Consider the following 20,909-nt stretch of genomic DNA (forward strand, 5'->3'; position numbering starts at 1 on the left):
GTCTAAAATAATTGCAGTGCCATTCATAGCTTTAAATCGAAAAGATCTGTGCACTGCCTCTTTGCCCATCACCCTGAGACATAAGCTGAAAAGTCCCATGTGCCTATAATTTCACCAGCACCCTTGCCCTTCAAAATCTCGCAGTAATGCTCACGTTACGGCTTGGCGGCAGAAATAGAAAGGGGGGCAGTACTTCCCTGGATGAATTTTTTCACAAGGAATTTTACTGCTATTAAATATTATTATCATTGCATACATTGATGTCCCGTAAGTGTAGAAGTACTTAGTTTTAAGCTATTATGTTCAATATTAATTATTTAATACATTTAATGTAGTGTGGTCTATGTAGAATATCCTGAATTAATAATAAGTAAATAAATGTCCACTTGTACTCAACGCAAAAGACACTCTTTGGAAATGTCCTAATACAGTCCAAATACAATAGTACTAAGTTGGTCTTATCAGTTTAAGCACTATTTTAAGACGTATTTAAGTTTGATATAACTGAACATTAGGGTACGATTTTGTATAATAACAATATTGATGCAAAAAGATCGCCCTCTACAGGAATAATTAAAAACAAATTGAAATGTCAACGAAATAGAACAGTAGCAAGCAATGTTTCAACCTGGTCGTGAAAATACAAATTTAAATAACAAATACATTGGTAGATACTTACAAAAAGATGACCTTTTATAGAGGCATTGCTAATTGGAATTTGGACCCGTAAGTAGGCAGGTAAGTATGTAGAGACGATTAAAAAACTATACATCAACAACTAACAACAAGAGTGCCGACAAGCAAGTGATAGGCATATTCCAGCTGCTCGGTCTTGGACCTTGGACAAATCGATAAGCGGAATCACATCGCCCACTCGGCACACGGCATCACACGACACAAGGCATCGGTCACTCGACTCGCTCGCCGGCACATCCGCGTCTGCGCTACAACCGGCGCGCGCGCACCCAAAACATTTACACTACAACGAAGTGCGTGAATTTAAAAACAAAATTAAATCAGTGACTGTGTTTGTTCCAAAGGTCGTTTTGGATATACGGAAAAAATAATTAGGTAAGTGGACATTTGTTACAATATTTCATTATATAAATTATAATTTTAAAGATTATAACGTAAAACGGCGACCCTTTTGTAGAAAAATCCGTGACAGAAAAGGAAATTTTAGAGCCAAATTAATAAAGTGACTATTCAAAAAGAATTCAGAATAACTTTCGATAAAGTAGTTGACAGTATCTCTTACTCTATACAGATATGTACTTTCACCCTAAAATGACCTTTTGAAAAGTTATAGAAAAAAGTAACCATGTACCAACAATGTACGCATTTTAATATTTAAATTCACCTCTAGGCTATTTATGATAACATGATTTAAAAATCCATGAATAAGTGTGTAGAAAAAAAACAGGAAAAAGTTGCAAAAAAGAGTTGGATAATATTATAATAACGTTAAAAGCTAATAGTCTAAAGTCTGCAAGGATTGAAACGAAGTAAGTTGACACTATGACACATTGACTTTCAAGTGTACTTAGAGTCGGACACAGAAACATGTAGAATTTTATTATTTTAAATATATACGTCTACGAAAAGTCTTCGAAGAGACTATTCAAGGCGAGAGTGAATTGGGATTTTCAAACCATTGTTTGTCACATCATCGCCTAACACGAGGCGACATAGTGGCCAAGCGTGCGTTTAATTTACGTTAAAAAAACTTTATGTACACATTAAAGTGTTGTAAACATATCACAAAATATTAGCTCAATAGTGAAAGCTATAACTGCCAAGACTGGATTTATAATAATTAAATTAAAATAAATTTTAAAATAATATATTAATTAAATAAAATATTTATAAACTCTTGGGTCTAAGAGCGTACATACTTTACATCCGGCCCCTGATAACTATGGCAGAATGCCTTTATTATTAGTAGATACCTTTGGTCGCTTTTGACATGGCAGTTTGGCGTATCACACATTTCAATGCCAAAATTAATCCTCGTAAAAAGTCTTCTATTAGGTACTTCAACTGTGAATTGACGCATAGGTATATTTCTCGATCGCTTAATGCATTGTTTTTGGAGAAAAATATGTGTCAGGATCCTAGCAAGTGAGAGGCTGTGGTCTCAACGGACGGGAAAAGGGCGTGAAGTGTATGTTACTTAATTTAACTGTATACTATACATCAATTATCACTTAATCATCCGCTGAAACCGTGTAACCAACTAATAGCTACTGCTATCATGTAAACTTAGACAGTGTAAATACATAACAAGTAAGGGAATTAATGGAAATTTTTCGATAGGAATTCTTATACGACGAACGAAGTAAAAAACAAGGATAGTGTGACATTTGCCTAGTATAAGTGTAAGAGATCTTCTCCTGACGTGCTCTCTATGTTGGATTCAAGAGTTAGGATCTAGTCGGTCTATTAAGCGCCATTTTGTTTTCTGCAAAGCTTTTTCTTTGACCTCTATAATATACTACCTACGTAGTTTTCGCAGGTGGCATTTTGACAAGTTCTTGATGTAATTCTAATGCAATAACAACGAAAATGTTTACACTGGAAGGTATATTTCGGTAACAACTTTGAACGTTAAAATTTGGCTTTAAATATATAATAATTGACAATAATATTCATAACGACATATTTATTTACTCTGACAAAAGCAAGCTTTTGTAAATAAATTGAATAACAAATAAATAAAACTTATTTAACTACTTTATACGAAAAGACTGGTGACGTCCGTATTTGGTATATAGTTTTTATTTTGGTTATCATCTACTTATACGTGGGCCGAAGCCCACTTTTGAATTCATCATCATCGGTTTTATACCTCTTTAGTGACTTGCTTTTCGGCGCGATAGTAGGTATCTTTATTATAAAACATTGTAAAATCAAAATCAAAAATCAAAATAATCCTTATTTCATAAGTAAGCATTATTTTACTCGAAATCGTCATATTGGTTAAACTCTACCACTCATTCGTAAGGCAGTTTCCCTTGAGAAGAATGAGCAAGAAACTCTAGGGGTTGCTCTTTGTAAATAACATTTGTACACATTCAACATTTACAATATTTTTTTGTCAAACGTCAGCGGTGGAGACTATCTCCATGAGCTAAACGGGTTACTACCACGGATTTTTGTCATCCAAGTACGCAGAAATTGTATATGTAATAGCCTTTAGTATAAAGTTTTTGTTTCACTATAATTTTAAGCCTCGTGAATGGCAAAGTTTGTATATTAACCGGAATCTTGTTGTAGAAGTGTATACATTGCCCCTTAAATGAATTTGTGACTTTGTGAAGACGACGATCAAGAACAGCTAGTTTATTTTTATTCCTCGTTTTAATGTTATGTCTGTCACTATTGTTCATAAAGAAATTACTATTCCTGTTAACATAAATTACATTTTCATAAATGTACTGTAACGCTAGTGTAAGTTATGTAAGTTTCGTTGAACTTACTTTTAACTTACGTTTGAACTTACGTTTAACTGTAACATCGTTTAGTTTTTATATAAATGGATGAAAACACATAACACAGTGAACTCGTTAAAGTTTGTAGAGACAGCGTTCTGTCTCCCGTTGAAGAGAGCAGATAGCGAGTTTATCTCAAACAGGGTCACCGACAGGGCGACATCAACTCCGCTTGGGCGTTATACGTCCGCCTAGTGCCAGACAGAAGTTTCACCTTCGGTTCAAAACAGTTGCGGTCGAATACTACATCCATCTACTCCGCCAGACTCTAAAATAATCCTCATTTTTAGCACTAGTTTTTGCTGTAACAGGGATGAAAATTATTAGTCTGTCTATCTAATATGATAAATCCCCACAGCCCGTGACATCATGAGCGCACCGATTTGTATGGGCGAGCTCACGAAACGGGCGAGTACGGGCGGCCTCGGGCCGACGCGTGTGGCAGCATGTATTCCGATGTGTCTCGAGAGCACAGGCAGTGCGTGCTCTCCCGCCGCGCCTTTGAAGTTACCGATCAGTGGCGGAACGCGGAACCGAAAAAGCCGCCACGGGCGAGCACGGACGCGCTTGGGCGAACACAGGCGTGCTCTTTTTCCACGGCGTGTTTTCGGCCGTGGGCCGTGGGAAGCCGCCTCAAGAGTTAATCCTGGGAAGTACTACTACAATCATAGCTTTTTTAGTAACAGTTGAGCTTCTTGTGAAAGAGATCATCGAGGGAAGTACAGCCACCTTACCTATTTCTTCGGTCAAGCAGTAATGTGAACATTACAGCGTTCCGTGCGTGTTGGTGAAATTACAAGCACATGGGACTTGTCAACTTATGTCTCAGGGTGTCGGGCGCAGTGGCAGTGCCCCTCATTTGTGATTTAAAGCTCTGAATGGCACTGCAACTGTTATAGACAGGTGTGTCGCTCACCACCATACACACGACTTGTTCGTATCGTCACTTAGTTATTATATTTAAAAAAAAAGCTATTTGTATTACGAAATAGTAATCTAAGAGTTACTTTTAAAGGGTAATGATGCTGGTGAAATTACAAACAAATGACTGTCTTCGTGGTCGAGTGGCTTGCACGGTTTTCATGGTGTCGCCATTTCTGAGGTCCCAGGTTCAATTCCCGGCCGTGTCAGTGTAGAAAAGTAACTTTTCTGTATTGTCTCGCGTGTGGGTGTCGATGGTACCTCTGTTGTTTCCGATTTCCATAACATAAGTGCTTTGGTTATTTACTTTGCGATCACAGCAACGTATGTGATATTGACTAATGACACTTGTAAGTATATTCAGGATGACAGCGATCTTTGCGATTTAAAGGTCTGAGTGGCACTGCAAACGCTATCAAATCATTCGTTTCTGAGTAGTGAAGGCAAAAAATTGAGTTACGTTTGCCACTATTTGTCATAAAAAAATTATAATATTAATGAGTGCCAAAAAACAAAAACGTCGTATTTTTGCTGATTAACAGAATCTCCTTAAACACGTCGATGTGTTCCTGAATAGAATAACGTCACTATATTTGTGAAATTATCAATACCAATTTAATAATATCTCGATATGTTACATGACGGGTACAGAGGCATAACCATTTGGAAAAAAATAACTATTTCACTTCTCATGCTCTTAAATTTCGTATTTATGCTGAGTGTAGGCTGCATAAAATGGATTTTATGCTCTAGTGCATAAAATAAAAAACCATCACATTAAATATGTCTAATTGTTGTAATGTTACGTTCAATTTTATTTAAATAATCTTTTATTTGCAATATTGCGTTTAATTTCCTCGCAATTGAAGTGAAAAGCAGAGTGTATAACTAGTTCGTTGTATGCAATCATTACATAATTAGGTTTTAAAATTTCGACCCTATTTCTTAAGCCACTCGGCTTAATAACATTCATTATACAACAATTGCATAAAATACCATATCAGTAATTGTTTTTCTTTCAGTTGTACGAAAATCATTAAAAACCTAAATCATTAAAAACTACATAATCGGCGCTATAGTTTAAATTACGTTAGGTTAGTCATTCATTTACGCACAAAGTAATCATTAATTTGGCGTCTACATACAGTTAGGTTTGTAAACAACACGTTACTAATACGTCACTACAACGCTGGTAATGATCGATATAAAATCTTACGCACGTAAAATACCGGGTTTATTACAATCTCTACCAATTACCTTTATATACTACTTAGTTTTCAATCAACGTATAGATGAGATAATGAATTTGTCGAAAATATGCGGTGTACCCTCTACATTCTATCTAAGAGCTCGTGTTGCCTCCTCTATTTCTAACTAGAAGCTCCTAGATCTCTTTATAGCTTACTATGTTCTCTTTTATTTCCTCACTAAATGCGATTCTCGATCTTTCTCTCCTGCTGTTTTCTTCTGTCTTCCCTTCAATGCTACAAACACCTTTTTTAAAATCTTTTTTATTATTTTTTTAATTTCTATTATTTTCAAAGATTTCTTTATGACGCCAATTTACGGGACGAATAAGTCGCGTCGTGTTAGGCGACACGCCTGTGCATAGTAGTGACAGTATCACTCAGAGTTTTAAGTCGTAAAGGTCTGAGAGGTACTGCCACTGCACCCGTCACCCTGAAACATAAATTGACAAGTCCCAAGTGCCTGTAATTTCACCACGCGTGCCGGTTTTAAAGGGTAAGGGTGCTGGGGAAATTGCAGGCACATGGGACTTCTCAACTTATGTCTTAGGGGTCAGGGTGACGGGTGCAGTGGCGGCGCCTCTCAGATCTGCGTGATTTAAAGCACAACTATTATGGACAGGTGAGTCGCTTACCACCAGGCGTCCCGTCACATAGTATATCGTAAAAAAAATCTTCAAATGATATTTTTCTTACTGCATGCCGTTTTTACTACGTTTAATAATTGATTAAATTTCTTATCTACAAATTGTTTATACGAGTACTGATCTCAAAACGGATATAACATTATTCATGAATAGCAATTTCTTTTCACCACAAACATCTCGCAAGTTTATTATCAAAATGGTATGTGCACGCAAACAAATGTAGTAATAATACCTCTTTACAAGCATACATACAAAAATGTTAAACAGAAATGCGAGAAGAAACGTAACCTGCCACAACTCTACATAGCAAAGTACTTATTACCTTTTGACGGCTTTCTCCGTAGACAGAGAAAGTGACGTTATAGCTAGTACAGCGTCTCAGAAGTCTCGACGGATCACGATGACGGTCAGTTAGTCACAATGAATAAACCAAGGCAAAATAGACAAAGTTTTTGGCTCGTAGTTTAGAGTAAGTAAAAAGTGAGAAGATGTCCATAATATTAACCTTAGAACTAAGTCTAAACTCATGGTATCGCGATTTCGTTTAACTAAGTTTAAGGTAAACGATTCTTTTATGGGGATCTGTATGTGATTTTACAATAAGATTCCGAAGTATATATTATCATATCCTAAGTTTAAAACTTACTTTAAAAATATTTTAATTGAAAAACCACGTTACAATATTGACGACAACGTATTACATAAAGATGTATGGAAAGACGACATGACTCTAGATTCCACACAAATTTGATTTAAAGTGTATTCCAGGCGATTAAGTTTATTTGAAAAGAGCATTATGAAACTTAGGGTTTCTTGCTCGCTCTTCTCAGGGAACTCAGTACAGTGAACGAGCAGTAGCTTAAAAATGCGTCAAGTGTGAATTTATTTTACCTATGGAATAAATGATTATTTGACTTAGACTTAGAATAGGTACGTCGGGACTTACTTAATACGGGAAAATTATTAATATATTTCTTTAATTACACAAAATACAGGGTGTCCTGCGGTTATGGGATACGAATGAGAGAAAATAACGTCTCTTTGAGACAAATTATCTATATTTAAGGACAATACTGCCCTTACCATAACTTACGTTAATTACGAAACGAGATCTACAACTATCATACTACTTACTATATCTACTAATATCTATAAGCGGTTTTTATAACTTATTTAGTTTCAATTTTAATGTTCAGCAAATAAAACATTTTGAAACCAATATTTCCAAAGTTACTAACCTGTCAAAGGACCTGTCAAATATGATGGTGCTAAATATAACGTCATTTGGTTTTTATAGATATAAATGAAAACCAAACATTTATATTGTAATATTACTTTATATTTGTGATAGATTTATTAGCAGTCGAACTGCCACCTCACCTATTTCTACCGTCAAGCAGTAACATGAGCATTTGAAATTATAGTCACATGGGACTTGGCACCTTATGTCACAGGGTGACGGGCGCAGTGGCACTACCCCTCAGATCTTTGTGATTGAAAGCTTTGAGCGGCACTATAACTGTTATGGACAGACGTGCCATTTACCAACAGACGCACTTATTCGTCCCGTCACTTGTTATCATAAAAAAAAGCTAGGGATAAGCAACAATTTGTATGGAGTAAAATTGTTATTAATACAGTTTGCTCAGAACGTGGTATTTTTCGTACTACAAATCGTGCCGAAAGTTGGATTTTTCGCACTAGTGCTTTTTACTTTTCCATTTTTTTTCATTTACTGTTGTTTCAAGTCTTAAACATAGAACTAAAGAGGTTGTATATTTATTTAATATTTATGTGCTTTGTGACGTAAGTCATTCGTCATTAAAACTTATATTTACTTACAAACATCTTATTTGTTTAAATTGCATAGGTGTTTTATAAAACAACACACACTTACATTTAAAAATATCAAAATTTTTTCCATAAAGATGGCTGATTGAGTATTAACAATGACCGGAGGTGAGCATTACGCGAGACCGTTGCGCACCGCCGCCGCACCACTAAAATATACTGTTTTATTTTACTTCCAATCTAGTTTTTTCGCAAATGTATTAAAAAACGTCGTTTGATACACGTGCGGATTTGTCATTTTCACTTGTCTCGAGTCTTGACCGTCATGACAATAATGACTAACTTTCCGCACTTGTATCAAAAATAACTATTTCGAAAGCCTCATACCTGGTAAATAACCTCGGTCAGCCATGTAAGGAGCTTCATAATTGTATTCACGTTAACGGCATGCGTGGTACAATGTCATGTATAGATATTCCAGGTACAGGGTCAAGACACGTCAAGCTTGACACTTAAGATTTATATCCAACTCTATGCTGCTTACGATAAGGACAGTCCAAAGTACAAAGTGTCAAGCTTGACGTGCCCTTAACTGTACATATATTATAAAGAGTAATTGAGCTTGAGAGAGCGTGCTGTGTTAGCCAATAAGTATGGTGTATATTTACCTTTAAACTTGGTAACGTGTTGTACATTTACTATTATTGTATATAATGCAATTATGCATCATGTTAGCTTTCCTATACAATAAATAAATAAATATATACACGCACGCTTGCGTAGCGGTATGACAGCCACAGGTATTAAAAATACCTGTAAACAGTACCTACTTGGCCTTTAGACGAATAGTACGTTTTCAACGATTATCGAGTTTTGGTAATTTGTATTCGATTGGCGTAGGATTTCATAATAAGCGGAACGAGGTTAAGAAGTAGAACTGCAGTATTTATTTAGTCCGCTGTAGTGCGTACGCACGCTAGCCTTTACTTTTTTGTAACGAATTGTTGAAATCCAAGAATTTTCCAATATTTGCTATCTAAATGACGTAAGCAACCATAACGCAACCATCCAAGTAAGTCCAAGTCAACTACTACAGATATTGTGTATATAAAAAAGAGTTTAGTAAAAAAAAGATTATATGTACACTCTTAAACCACCAACGTACGTTGATTATACAAATCGACAGATAAATGAAAAAGACTACTTTTCTACCTTGGTAATTTCTAAAAAATCAGGTTACATTTCTCTACCCTTGATGGTAATTTTTATTATTCAAGTATACTATCGTGATGTATCAAATAATATCTCAGGATACCACACTCGAATACAAAATAATACTTTATGAAAATATTCTAGAACAATTAAATAATAAAAATTGCCACAGAAATTAGGTAGAGAAAACTATTCTGAAAATTACCCACCTTCGTGTCGCAATTCCTTGTAAACAAATGAAATCTCATGAAATACAACTTCGCAGAGAATTATATGAAACCAGAAAAAAAGAGTATAGATAAAAAAAAACATTTTCTGTAAAGAGTGTTGGGTCTGTGTGAGAAATAGAGAGAATGTATAATATATTTTGTTAAATTTCTATAAACGAGAAAATATAACTTCCCACATTAATTCTATTAATCAATCGAAACCTCTATTTATATTGACAAATAATAACAACAAACTCGTTTGCAGCGATAACCGCCGGATGCGTCAGCGAGGGCTGCGCGTGCGCAGATGAAATGGGGCCGGCGCGGAAGAAAGGCGTGCGCTCGCGTCTTGCCGACGAAATCTATACCTGCTGCGCGTTTTGGATCGCCGTCTCTGCACTTCCGGCGCTAGCCATCTCTTATGTCGGTAAGATACTTTCCAAATAATAAAAATTAAATTCTCTCTTTGCTTAAAAGTACCGTCTTTATCACGCTCGTGACGATAGTGTCTTGATTGTTTTTTGAACATTTTTCCGTCGATATTAACCATCTGAGTTATATATATATATATATATATATAATATATTTTAGGCGTTTATTATAGATAGTTTTCTCTTATCTAATTGAAACGGAAATTAATGAAATGGTTCACACGGGAAAACAATCGACAAATGTATATATAATGTAAAATATATAAAGTCAATCATTCCAAACATAGCCTACTTAGATTTCCAGATATAATTTGACAAAAGAGCATATTAAATTAACGTTTTGCAACAATAGTAGGACCTACTTATTTACCTCAATGCATGCAGTCGAAATACTACTAAATTCGTGAAGCGTGAATAACAAACCAAGCGCTATTGTGTAACTTATGTACACCGCTCTGATATATTAATAAATATATAATTAATATGTCGAATTAATTAAAAGTATAGACTTAGAAATTTAGAAATTGTTGTAACTTATGTTGTAATGGTTACTATAAAATTAAAAAGTGTGCATCTGGCTGTTCATCGCGGCATTCTGGTCCCAACCCTAATTTATGATAGTGAATAGTGGGTATGGCAGAAGAAGCATAAAAATAGGGTGAATGCTATTACATATTAAAGCATAGTACGTGTGTTATTCTTTTAAAGGCAGTAGATATCAGAATAAGTAAAGTTTATAACTTTTATTATAACTAGACATAAACGAAATTTTAGTCTGTTAGTTGGTTCATAAGCAATCGTTCCTTTTAAAAGTGTGTGGACTGAGTGAGCATAAGAAAGTATTTGTGATTAAAAATGATAATCTGACAAAACTAGTACACGAATATTGCATGCGAACTTAATACTTATCTAGACCTGACTGGCTCTCTGAGAGAACAGAGTGAGCACACATTAAGTGATTTTTCTTTTTTACACATAGAAAGATTGGCATCTACCTATGTTTTAAAACTTCTACTAAATGACTATTATTCTAAATTTTTTACAGAGAATGCTCACTCAATCCACACACACGTGATTATTTTTACTAAAATTTCAAATAAGTAATACTTTCAGTGGATACTAGGGCATTTTTGAGAGTCTATGTTGATATTTTCAATCTTTGGAATATATAGAAACTTTCGAAACTTAATTCAGTTAATTAATTAAAACACTATATTAAACCGAGCCAAATCAATATTAAACCTGTAGTATTTTTTTATTCTGCTTACAATTTCATGACGACACTGTAGATTAGAACTTAGTATAATCTGTGGGGCTTGAAAAAATATAGTAATAAATAAATAATAACATTAAGCGCCCTTTGTTTCTTTCATGCCCACAATAAAAATTACTTCCATTAAATAAATTTTGATTTTCCAGTTTGAGTAATAAACAAGTTCATTTTTTTTCGACATTTGACAACAATATTTGTTTATTCATTCATTCAAATACTAAATTAATTAAAATGTCAATCCGCAACGTAGGCTTCGTCAGGTAGACTCAGATATAAATCAGCAACAGGCTTAATATAATATATAATAAAATCAGTAATGCAATTCGCCAGGTTTAGTCATTTTTATTTAACTATAAGATATAATGGCTCGCACTGAATCCTAGCTGGTTCAAACATCCCAATAGCACTGGCAGGATTACCACGCTGAATGGCCAACGAAATATGTTGCACCAAGATTCAGAGCGTGGATCACAGCCCTATGTCTAAACCGACGACCCTATTGTCTGATGAATTCCTTGGCCTCCGCACCCCAAGTTCCCGCAGTGTCCACAGCAATTGGCACAAAATCGTACATCGGTTCCAAGGCACTGTACTTGGCATGTTTCAATTTTACAGCATGCTCCGCAACCGATCTGGAAACTTGATTACAATGTCATGTTTTAACTGCCTAGAAGCTTAGCCTATAAGTATGGAAAAATACTTTTGAAATAGTTTCGAAAGGCTGGGTTTTCCCGGTATTTTCAAGACCGCACCAAGACCTTTCTTTCAGATACGTTCATTTCCCAAATTGAACCTGCCGGGAATCGGACCTCCGCATCCAGCGCCTATATACAGTTGGGCCACCGAGGTCGTCATAAATAAAATCACTTTTTATATGATGCCATGTGGTTATGTTATAACCAAGGGTATGAAGTTATACTATCTATTTTGAAATTGATGAAATTTTAAGAATTGTTATAATTGTATTCCAGTGGTGAGAATAAGCAAGCATCTATGGCTTAAACTGCTGTCTAGCCGCTATCCTGGACTGGCCTTCATTCGCACCGACACCGTGCGATCTCTCCTCGACACCCACAGGAATCAAGGGATAATCAATGTTCTGCTATCTATCAAAGGTAAACTAGAAGTGTAGTTGTAACTATTAATCACTTTTTCATCACACGTTCTAGTAAACAATGTCATCGCATGCAGGCAAAGTCGGCAAATTACACCCACGGGCTTTGTCATTATAGTTGTATAATGACAAAGCCCATGGGCTGAGAGTTGTCTCATAGGGTAATGAATTTTTAAAATTCAAGAAGGAGCAAAGGAAAAATTCCTAATCTTCGATTTGATTTTAGAGGGGTATATCCACTTTAAAGTTAAAAATAAAATATTGTATGAGTAACTACACGATATATTCAAGCATAGACGTTAATCAGAAACATAAAACAATAAAGTTTAGTCAATACATAAAAATCACGAAATGACCTCTAATTTTCACATTTTTTCGATTTATCCTCGAAATGCTACAGGTTATTAAGACAAAAATTAGATAATTAGATATTTATGCATGATCGAGAACTGTGACTACGGATTTTTTTAATCCCTTTAGTTTTAGAGTTATTCTGCTAAAACGAATTTGGTACTTTTAATGCGAAAAATTCAACATCTCCTGTCGCATGTCACGCGAACTTTTTTTGGCATGAGAGCTCTTAATTGCACTTTTGTTTACGTCAGAAGCAAAAAGTTTTTATGCTGGAAAAATCTGAATGTGTTTCGCATAAGCTTGAAATATTGAAAAAAAAGTAAACATTTGCAATTTAACTATAGTAATAAATTTTGTAAATTCAAATACTGCAGTAGTTTTAGTATTTTGAAAATATATCTTACACATCATGGCAGTATGCGTTCCTGCCTTTTAGAACATTTTAATTCGAATTGTATTATCTATGGAAGAAAAGCTGGTCATCTGTTTTGAAAATAAATACTTTTTAAGGTATACTTACGTTATTATTCTAAGTGTATACTATTATAGAAGTTTTGAAAAGAGAATGAGCCACTTATTGATCATGTTATCAATCCTCGAACGCATTTTACTTAATTATTAACTAAATGAGTTATCCAAAGGCATTTCCCTCAACGTCTCCCTTACATATTACATATCTCCTGTACACAATTAATCGGTCGAGGTATTTGATTTAATTGAATGATGTTGGTTTTAGTCTGCCGACCTTAGATATTCTAAATTGTAATATTGTGACACTGGTAATATTATGTAACAAACGACTCTATTCCATTGAGAAACTAATTAACATCCTCATAATTATAAAATTATATTTAAACAGTAAGGCATACTTTTAATTGATAATTTAATAAGTACGGTTACGATGTTCTAAAAAAAAAACACAAGATAAATCAAATATGGAATGTCACTGTTTAACCTTAACCGAGTGTTAACCTTATATCTAAAGTAGTAAAATAATTTTTTAATTAGTACAGTGGCTATTTGATAATGATTTAATTGAAATTAAAATATCAAAAGTGCGGCGGTGACTTGTACATTTGTGAATGTTTGGTATAGATATTAATTAATCTGTCGTATTAAAACATAGAAATGAAACCTATGACAGACGCTAACCTTTACAAAAATGTAAAATATTTTTCTTTATGCAATACCTGCTGTCGATATTTGAGTCAAATCGTGACAAACACATTGTCTAATGATATTGATTCGTTTTAGCGATAAATCACGCCAATCATAGTTTCAACTTAGAGGGGTTAAGTAACCCGTTGTGCACAAGGTACGCGACGATAAAGCAATTTCGTTACCTAAAAGTTCGTAGTCAACTTCAACTAGCAATAGTAAATGATTGATGAAAAAATGTTTCAGGCTTCATTAACAGGTAATGTAAGAGCGGTCGAACACGGCGATTTTTAGCACCGATACAAACGCGATAGAAACGTGATGCAAACGCGACGATTTAAATTCATTAATTAATTTCACTTTAGGAATGTAGCGTAAATTGGAATGTTTTCTTTGTAAAATTAAAAATAAGGTATTTAATTAATAACTATTGTAGCTATAGTGAAAAAATAGGGTGGTTTGCATTAATATTAGACATAACTGGTTGAAGACTGTACCACCTCAGTCAACCGTGACCATGGGACCTGTAAAGGGCCCGAAACGTCGTCGGTTTGTTTGAAAAAACAAATATACGCGATTTAAATCCGGAAAAATAGTTTCATTTCCTATGTGTAACAATCGCGAAAACCTAAGAACTCGATAATTTCACTTTTTTAACCGAGTTCAAAAAAAAGAGGAGGTTCTCAATTCGACTGTATGTTTTTTTGTATGTATGTTACGCAATAACTCACACATTTGTGCACCGATTTTGATGATTCTTTTTTGTTGGAAAGAGGGTATTTCCATAGTGGTTCCATTTAATTTTGAAGGAAATCATCCACCTCTAAGGGTAGCTGTTCACATATGAAGCTCATTTTTTAAATAGCGCCTAATTTTTATTATAAGGAGCAATGGTTTATTTTAATGGTTGATTTTGCTATTCTCCAATTCAAAGCGTTTTTCTTTAAGCTGTGAGAACCGATTTTTATTATCTCCTGTGTTAAGTCCCGTATAGTGGCGGACTAGGGGATGAATCCGGGTATGCGCACTTTCCGATAACCGATTTCAATAAAAGTTGGCAAATAAAAATCTTTTCATTTTTATATTGTCAATACCGGTAATTGTGTTTGTATTATAATATTCATATACCAAATATACTTTCAATATGTTTGTATGCCAAATGTTTGGCCGGACACAGTGAAACTATACCTACTCATTTTGTACATGTCAACTTGCATATCTAACCTGTGTTTTCACAAATAAATGAATTATTATTATTATTATTATTATTAAATGTAATTCCACGAACTTTTGAGGTCGGTTTTTTTAGTACTCTGTACTGAGATTATAAGTTTACTATTAACAAAACAAAACAATGTTCATAAACCTATACAGATTTTTCGTACATAATTATTCAACACAAAGCTACTATATTGATGCAGTCGCGTGTTTGCATCGATGCAATAATGTCCGTCACTATCTTGCGGTTTATAGTTATATACGAGTTGTTCAAACTTGAACACATTAACATGCAGGCTTAAAAATTAGACAGTTACTTTAATCAAATATTAGTAAATAAACAATCTCACGAATAGTCTATCTATATTTACGACTCGATACGATCTCACACGGATCTGGCGGTTTGTTTTCGCCGCCTCTGACTTTTTGATAACGACATTTTGTTTTCGCAGCCGTTACATTGTAATTGTTCATATTAGATTTTGCTACTTAATAAGAAATGACGATTATAAAATCAATTTTAGAAGTATATACCTTAATGCTCTGGCCGAACAGAGGCGGCTGCGTTTCGGGCGCGGGAATTTTTGTAACGTACGAGTGCATAATAATAAGATCTCTGCCACTCTGAAACGCGTGGCGGGCGCGTGTTGCGTGCCAGGATGTACGAGGATAGACTGGCGGATTTTGACAATTGATTTTGTTTTGTATTCAATCAAACAAAATATACTTTTCAGGACCACTAAACGTTGATCACATAAAGGCACAATTGACTCAGCATGTGACCGATCGGCGAGACAAAAATGGGGACCTGATGTTCCCCCGACTTCGGCATCGGTTGGTGTCGTGTTGGGGCAACTACGCCTGGGACGTCAACGTTCCTTTTAACCCTGAGAACCACTTCATAGTCGCAAACTCTGTGTATCGGGGACGACCTGTTTCTGACAACAATATTCAGGTACGTTAAGTACTTTCATGTGACAATTTATGTCCGCATGCAATTAGCTAATAATTTATCGTTTTTGTATTAAAAAATACGTGTGCATTTGACCTCCACGACGACGACACGTCGACGATGAAGCATGCACACCTAAATAATGCCTATTCACTTTCGTATTGAAAAAGCTCAAGTCATAGATACTGTTCAGGAATGAAGTCTTCATGCAACGAATTCCACTCCATAACCGTTCGCCATATAAATGTGGAATCCAAAACGCTTCTTACGAATCCTTGGAATATCCACAACATAAGGGTGAAACCCCAGCCTTTGTGTAGTCCCCCGATGGTGGAAAAGGGAAGGCGGAGTTAAATCGTGTAATTCCCTCATACAGTCTCCGTGATATATCTTAAAAATGTGAACTTGTGTGGTTTCAGGACTATGTCAGCGAAATCGTCTCGAAATACTTCCCGCACGATCAACCGCCCTGGCAATACATCGTCATCCCCGTCGTCTCTATTGAACCCAAATTCTACGTATTAGTTCGCGTTCATCATCTTTTGCTTAGTGGCCACAAATCCATCAACATAGGAGACTTGTTATTGGTTGAACAGAATTCAAATGAAACTGTGACCCAAACGGTCTATAACCAACAAAGCCCTTTGGCCAAGTTGTTCCCTCAACCATCAGCTATACCAGAACTTTTGGGAAAGATCAATGAAAATCTGTCTAACGCCTGGAATGAGTTCATATCTGAGTATGATCCCGTAGAAAGTCCCCGAGCTCTCAAGACATTACCTGGTGCTTTTCATGTTGCTGGTTTGGTACTAATTTCTGGAGCCAGTGCGCTAAGAGAACTGTCCAAAAAGAAATCTAGTAATTCTCCTTTAACAGCAACGACATTATTGGCTGCAGTGCAGAAAGAATGCAAAAGACGAAACTTAACAATACCCAAGGTAAGATTCTGTTCCAATAAACTGAAGACAGTCAAGAATACCAAACAGGATTAAATAATATGTTGTATTTTTCAGATTCTAGTTTCACCATTCGTAACCGCAGACCCTCGAAAATGGCCGCGTCGTGCGTTTAACGCTGCTGTGACTACGACCAGAACTGCTATTAAACTTCCACTTCAACTCAGAGACGAGCTGAAGGCGTTCAAAGAACTAAAGAATACCGGGCAGGTGAACCATCCCAATACATTGACGTGGAAGTATGGAGAACTAGCACAGTTGTGGGTTCGAGCATCAATGGAAGCATGGAGAGGATTAGTCGAAACATACAGAGCTCCTGCTAAATTATGGGAGGACACTGTTAGAGCTGACGATGGCCACAGACATTTGTTGCAAACGGTCAACTTATGCGGCAGAAAGGTAGCAGCTTGGTCTCGTCCGATATCAAGAACAAGCATGGAACGCGCTGCTGAAGCTCTTGGCGTATCTTCGACAGATATCGCACTCTTCGGGGCAACAGAAGCTCTGCGTTCCTTTTTCGAACATTCCCAAACCCCTCCACCAGAGATTATCTTAACGACAGCTAGAGCTGCTTCGGAAGACTTTTTGTTCACTTTCGCTGAGGGTCAAGGAAAAGATTACAAGAAATCGGTAACAGGAGGTAACATCTAACAAACCTTCCGTGTCTATTACAGTCTATGAAATGAACTGTATATAAGGGATAACATTGATCTCGTCTTTTCCAGGCATGGTCTGTCTCTCTCTGCCAGTTGGAGGCACACCACGTCGTATAGCTTCTGCAGTTGAACATGCCTGCAACCGTCAAGGTGCTCTAGTCACAGCATGGGTAGCGCAAGCCCGGTGTGGTGCCCTTACACGAGCTGTGCCTTCGCCTTTCGCCAGATTAACATTGAATCTGTTATCGCGGAGGTACGCAGTGTCGTACGCTGAGATCAACGCACCTGTTAACGCTCGAGAAAGGAAGACATTGTGGGGACAAATTGTGGAGTATGTCGTGTATTGGAGACCACCACAAGCGAACATCAGTAAGTGTAGTAACTCTTAAAACTAGCCAAAATAACCAAATTCATTAGCCAAATAAAGGCCTTTATTTATTATTATTATTAGGATGGTTTCAATTCACTGCGACCGTTTACTTATCTATTGTGATCACCACCAATTATAATTCGGAGTTAAGGCCAACAGTGTTAAATAACTGAAGGATTTTCCTGGCTTCGACTGTTTTGATGTACTATGGCTGTGGCCTGTAGCTTCCCTGTAAGGCATACCATTGGGTAAGGAGGTACAGAAGAGTTTCTGTTTCCTCTCTGCCCAAAATTTGACGAGTGCTTGTTCAAGCCACAGTACCGTGTTATGGCCTAGTCAGTTTTCTGATGGTATTACTGCCCAGTAGTGATAGAGATTCTCTAGTGTTTAGCACGTGACACGGTCATATTGCCAAATAAAAATGCCTTATATGACAGTGATAGAAATAACGGTTTATATATTTCCAGGTATGTCGCTAACAGTAATACAATACGCAGACACAGTGCGACTCGCAGTAATGACAGACGCCCGTCTCTCTCCCGCACATACCGTCCCCGCTAATCGCTGGCCCATAGCGGTCGAACAACTAGTTAACAAAATTGACCAGGAAATCGCTAGAATCACCGCGCAAGCAAATATCCCACAAATTATTACGCCATGTGATACACAGGATCGTTCAGACAAAGCTGAAAGCCAGTCGAATGTTGGCCAGGTGTCTTCGAGCTCGCTCAAGCCCCCGTCTATTACCGTAGTCAGTCCACCGCCAATGAGAAGACACAAATCACAACATTAGTCTCAAAATCGGTATGTTAGTAGTTATGTGATAACTTATATTTCGTTTGTACAAACATTGCTTCAATGTTTACGCCTGGTGTAAAGGGGAATCGCCTAAGTAATAAAGAAAAAGTTATGGTTATCAGCTGAAAAACGATTAGCGATGGACCTGGGCATTCCCAAGCAACCCAGGTACGGTGTTGACTCAGGGCAACGGCTTCTCCCATAATGGTAGTAGTAGGTCCACCTGTGGCAAGCTGTGTCAAGTGGTCAATTTTATCTATATACATCGAGTATATAATCAGAAATAGAGACGAAATGTCATTTAATTTGTTCTGCCATATCATTACATTGACTACTACGCTCCGATTGGCCAGCCCGAATTCGAAACAATTGACAGGTGTTGTCTGTGTGTCGTCAATTGCTTCACTTCAAATCGACCAGTTAACTTGAGCTTTGCTATAATGGACGAAAATTGCAAAATTATTATCTATATATAGGCTATTGCTAAATATATTATCTTTATTACAATAAATACAGCATATTCTTGGAATATACAGTGCAAAACGAGAGTTGATATTTATAAGTGATAAGTTACCAGGAATGTATGACCCTTATTTCGTCTCTATTTCTGGTTATTTACTCGATGTCTATATACCTACGTCGGAGAGTTCTTATCTGCAAATTTTACAAAACTCAACATTGTGTACAAAGTCAGTGCACTCAATTGTTTTCAGCTTTAATTTCCAGTGCTGCGTAAATTGATTGGCTTATGGTTGATTTTTGTCAAATGTGTTGATTTTTTTGGAGCACCCGTGAACATATTTATAAATAAAATGTACCACTTTAAATGTGTAGAAATTGTTGGGTAGTTGAAAGTTCAGATCACATCAGATCTTTTAGCAGCGATGCAAACGCTTTGCAGTAGCTAATCGTCTACCTTTAGGTACACAAGCGAAGCAAACGCGCGATTGCATCGATGCAATCGCCTTTAAATCGCAAGTGTAGCGATGTAATCGCGCGTTTTACGAACGCTGCTGGAAGTCGCCATGTGTATCCACTCTAAGATGTAATAGACATAGAAATATACGTATAGGTTACTACACTAAGTGGTGGGGTATGCGCGCTGTCTATTTGTGTTTTGGGAATACGTGGAAAATTTTAGGCAAGACGGGGGGAATCGAGTTATATGGACGCCTCGCCACTGGATGTACTGTGACCATGTAATTAAATAGGTCTAGTATTTATATTAGTCTCATATACTTGCCAATGCAGATGCATATATTTAAAGTTTTATACACAATTAAACGATGACATTATTATATGAAATTCTATAATGAGTGTTTTTTTTAAGTATTTTTAAGTACCTGGTAGATTTAAGTAAGGAAAAACTTCGTAATGAATGTTGCAAATTGAAGAAAAGAGACCTCATGGTTGGCAACGATTCGAAAACATAATATTTAATAAATTAGTAAATTTTGGTTGGTTGGTTTTTTAACGGCTTTTTAGCCGTAGCGCCATCTGATTTCGTACTTTTTTTTATAGATGGCGCTACGGCCAAAAAACCGTTGAAAAACCAAGTACAGAGATACAACAACAAGCACATAGAAAAATTCGTGAGGTCCGCTGGTTCGTGGTTAAGTTGGCATACCGTCTGACACGGTTTGCTAGAAGACGTCGGTTCAAATCCGGTCGGACCGAAGGAGTTTTTTCTAAGTGTTCGATCTTTGTATTAATAACTATAACAAACTAGTGGAGTAGTTTCACAAAAAAATAATTGAATATCAATTCAATAAAAATTTTAACTATCTCTGTTTGTAATACCCGACTGTAAAATAAGAGGGGCAAGATAAATCACTATAAACCCAGAAGTTCATTGTGAACCTCGTCAGCTCCTGACGATCAAACAACAGCATCAATTGGGGATTAGTTGGTCGATTGATTAATAGAACTAGGCGCTCAATAAGAGGAAATGGCGTATGCTGTATCAATGCGAAGGCTCTAATCTTCAAATTCCATGCAATCATGTGATGGATTAATGTAGCGTGGTAAGGATACGAGCAGTTTTGCAGCTAATTAACCCGCAAACCATTTTGGACTCGTATTGGAAAAAAAAAACTGCAGAAATATCCATA

The 20,909-nt window shown here is 36.3% G+C and overlaps 1 protein-coding gene across 2 annotated transcripts; it reads left to right on the top strand.

The window, feature by feature from the left end:
* The first annotated feature begins 927 nt into the window (after window positions 1-927).
* LOC113231773 lies at window positions 928-19,775 on the top strand. Of its 2 annotated transcripts, none has more exons than XM_026466300.1 (8): window positions 928-1,071; window positions 9,784-9,945; window positions 12,194-12,337; window positions 15,801-16,021; window positions 16,438-16,956; window positions 17,032-17,614; window positions 17,700-17,999; window positions 18,468-19,775. In XM_026466300.1, the coding sequence occupies exons 2-8, from the start codon at window positions 9,831-9,833 to the stop codon at window positions 18,791-18,793; spliced, it is 2,208 nt and encodes a 735-aa protein (XP_026322085.1). In that variant the 5' UTR covers window positions 928-1,071; window positions 9,784-9,830; the 3' UTR covers window positions 18,794-19,775. The 2 variants fall into 2 exon arrangements, with proteins under 2 accessions (XP_026322085.1, XP_026322086.1); XM_026466301.1 differs by lacking the exon at window positions 928-1,071 and adding an exon at window positions 9,155-9,169.
* The last annotated feature ends 1,134 nt before the right edge of the window (window positions 19,776-20,909 follow it).

Source organism: Hyposmocoma kahamanoa, unplaced genomic scaffold, assembly GCF_003589595.1.
Source record: "Hyposmocoma kahamanoa isolate Upper Pololo Valley unplaced genomic scaffold, ASM358959v1 66, whole genome shotgun sequence".
Classification (NCBI taxonomy): Eukaryota; Metazoa; Arthropoda; class Insecta; order Lepidoptera; family Cosmopterigidae; genus Hyposmocoma; species Hyposmocoma kahamanoa.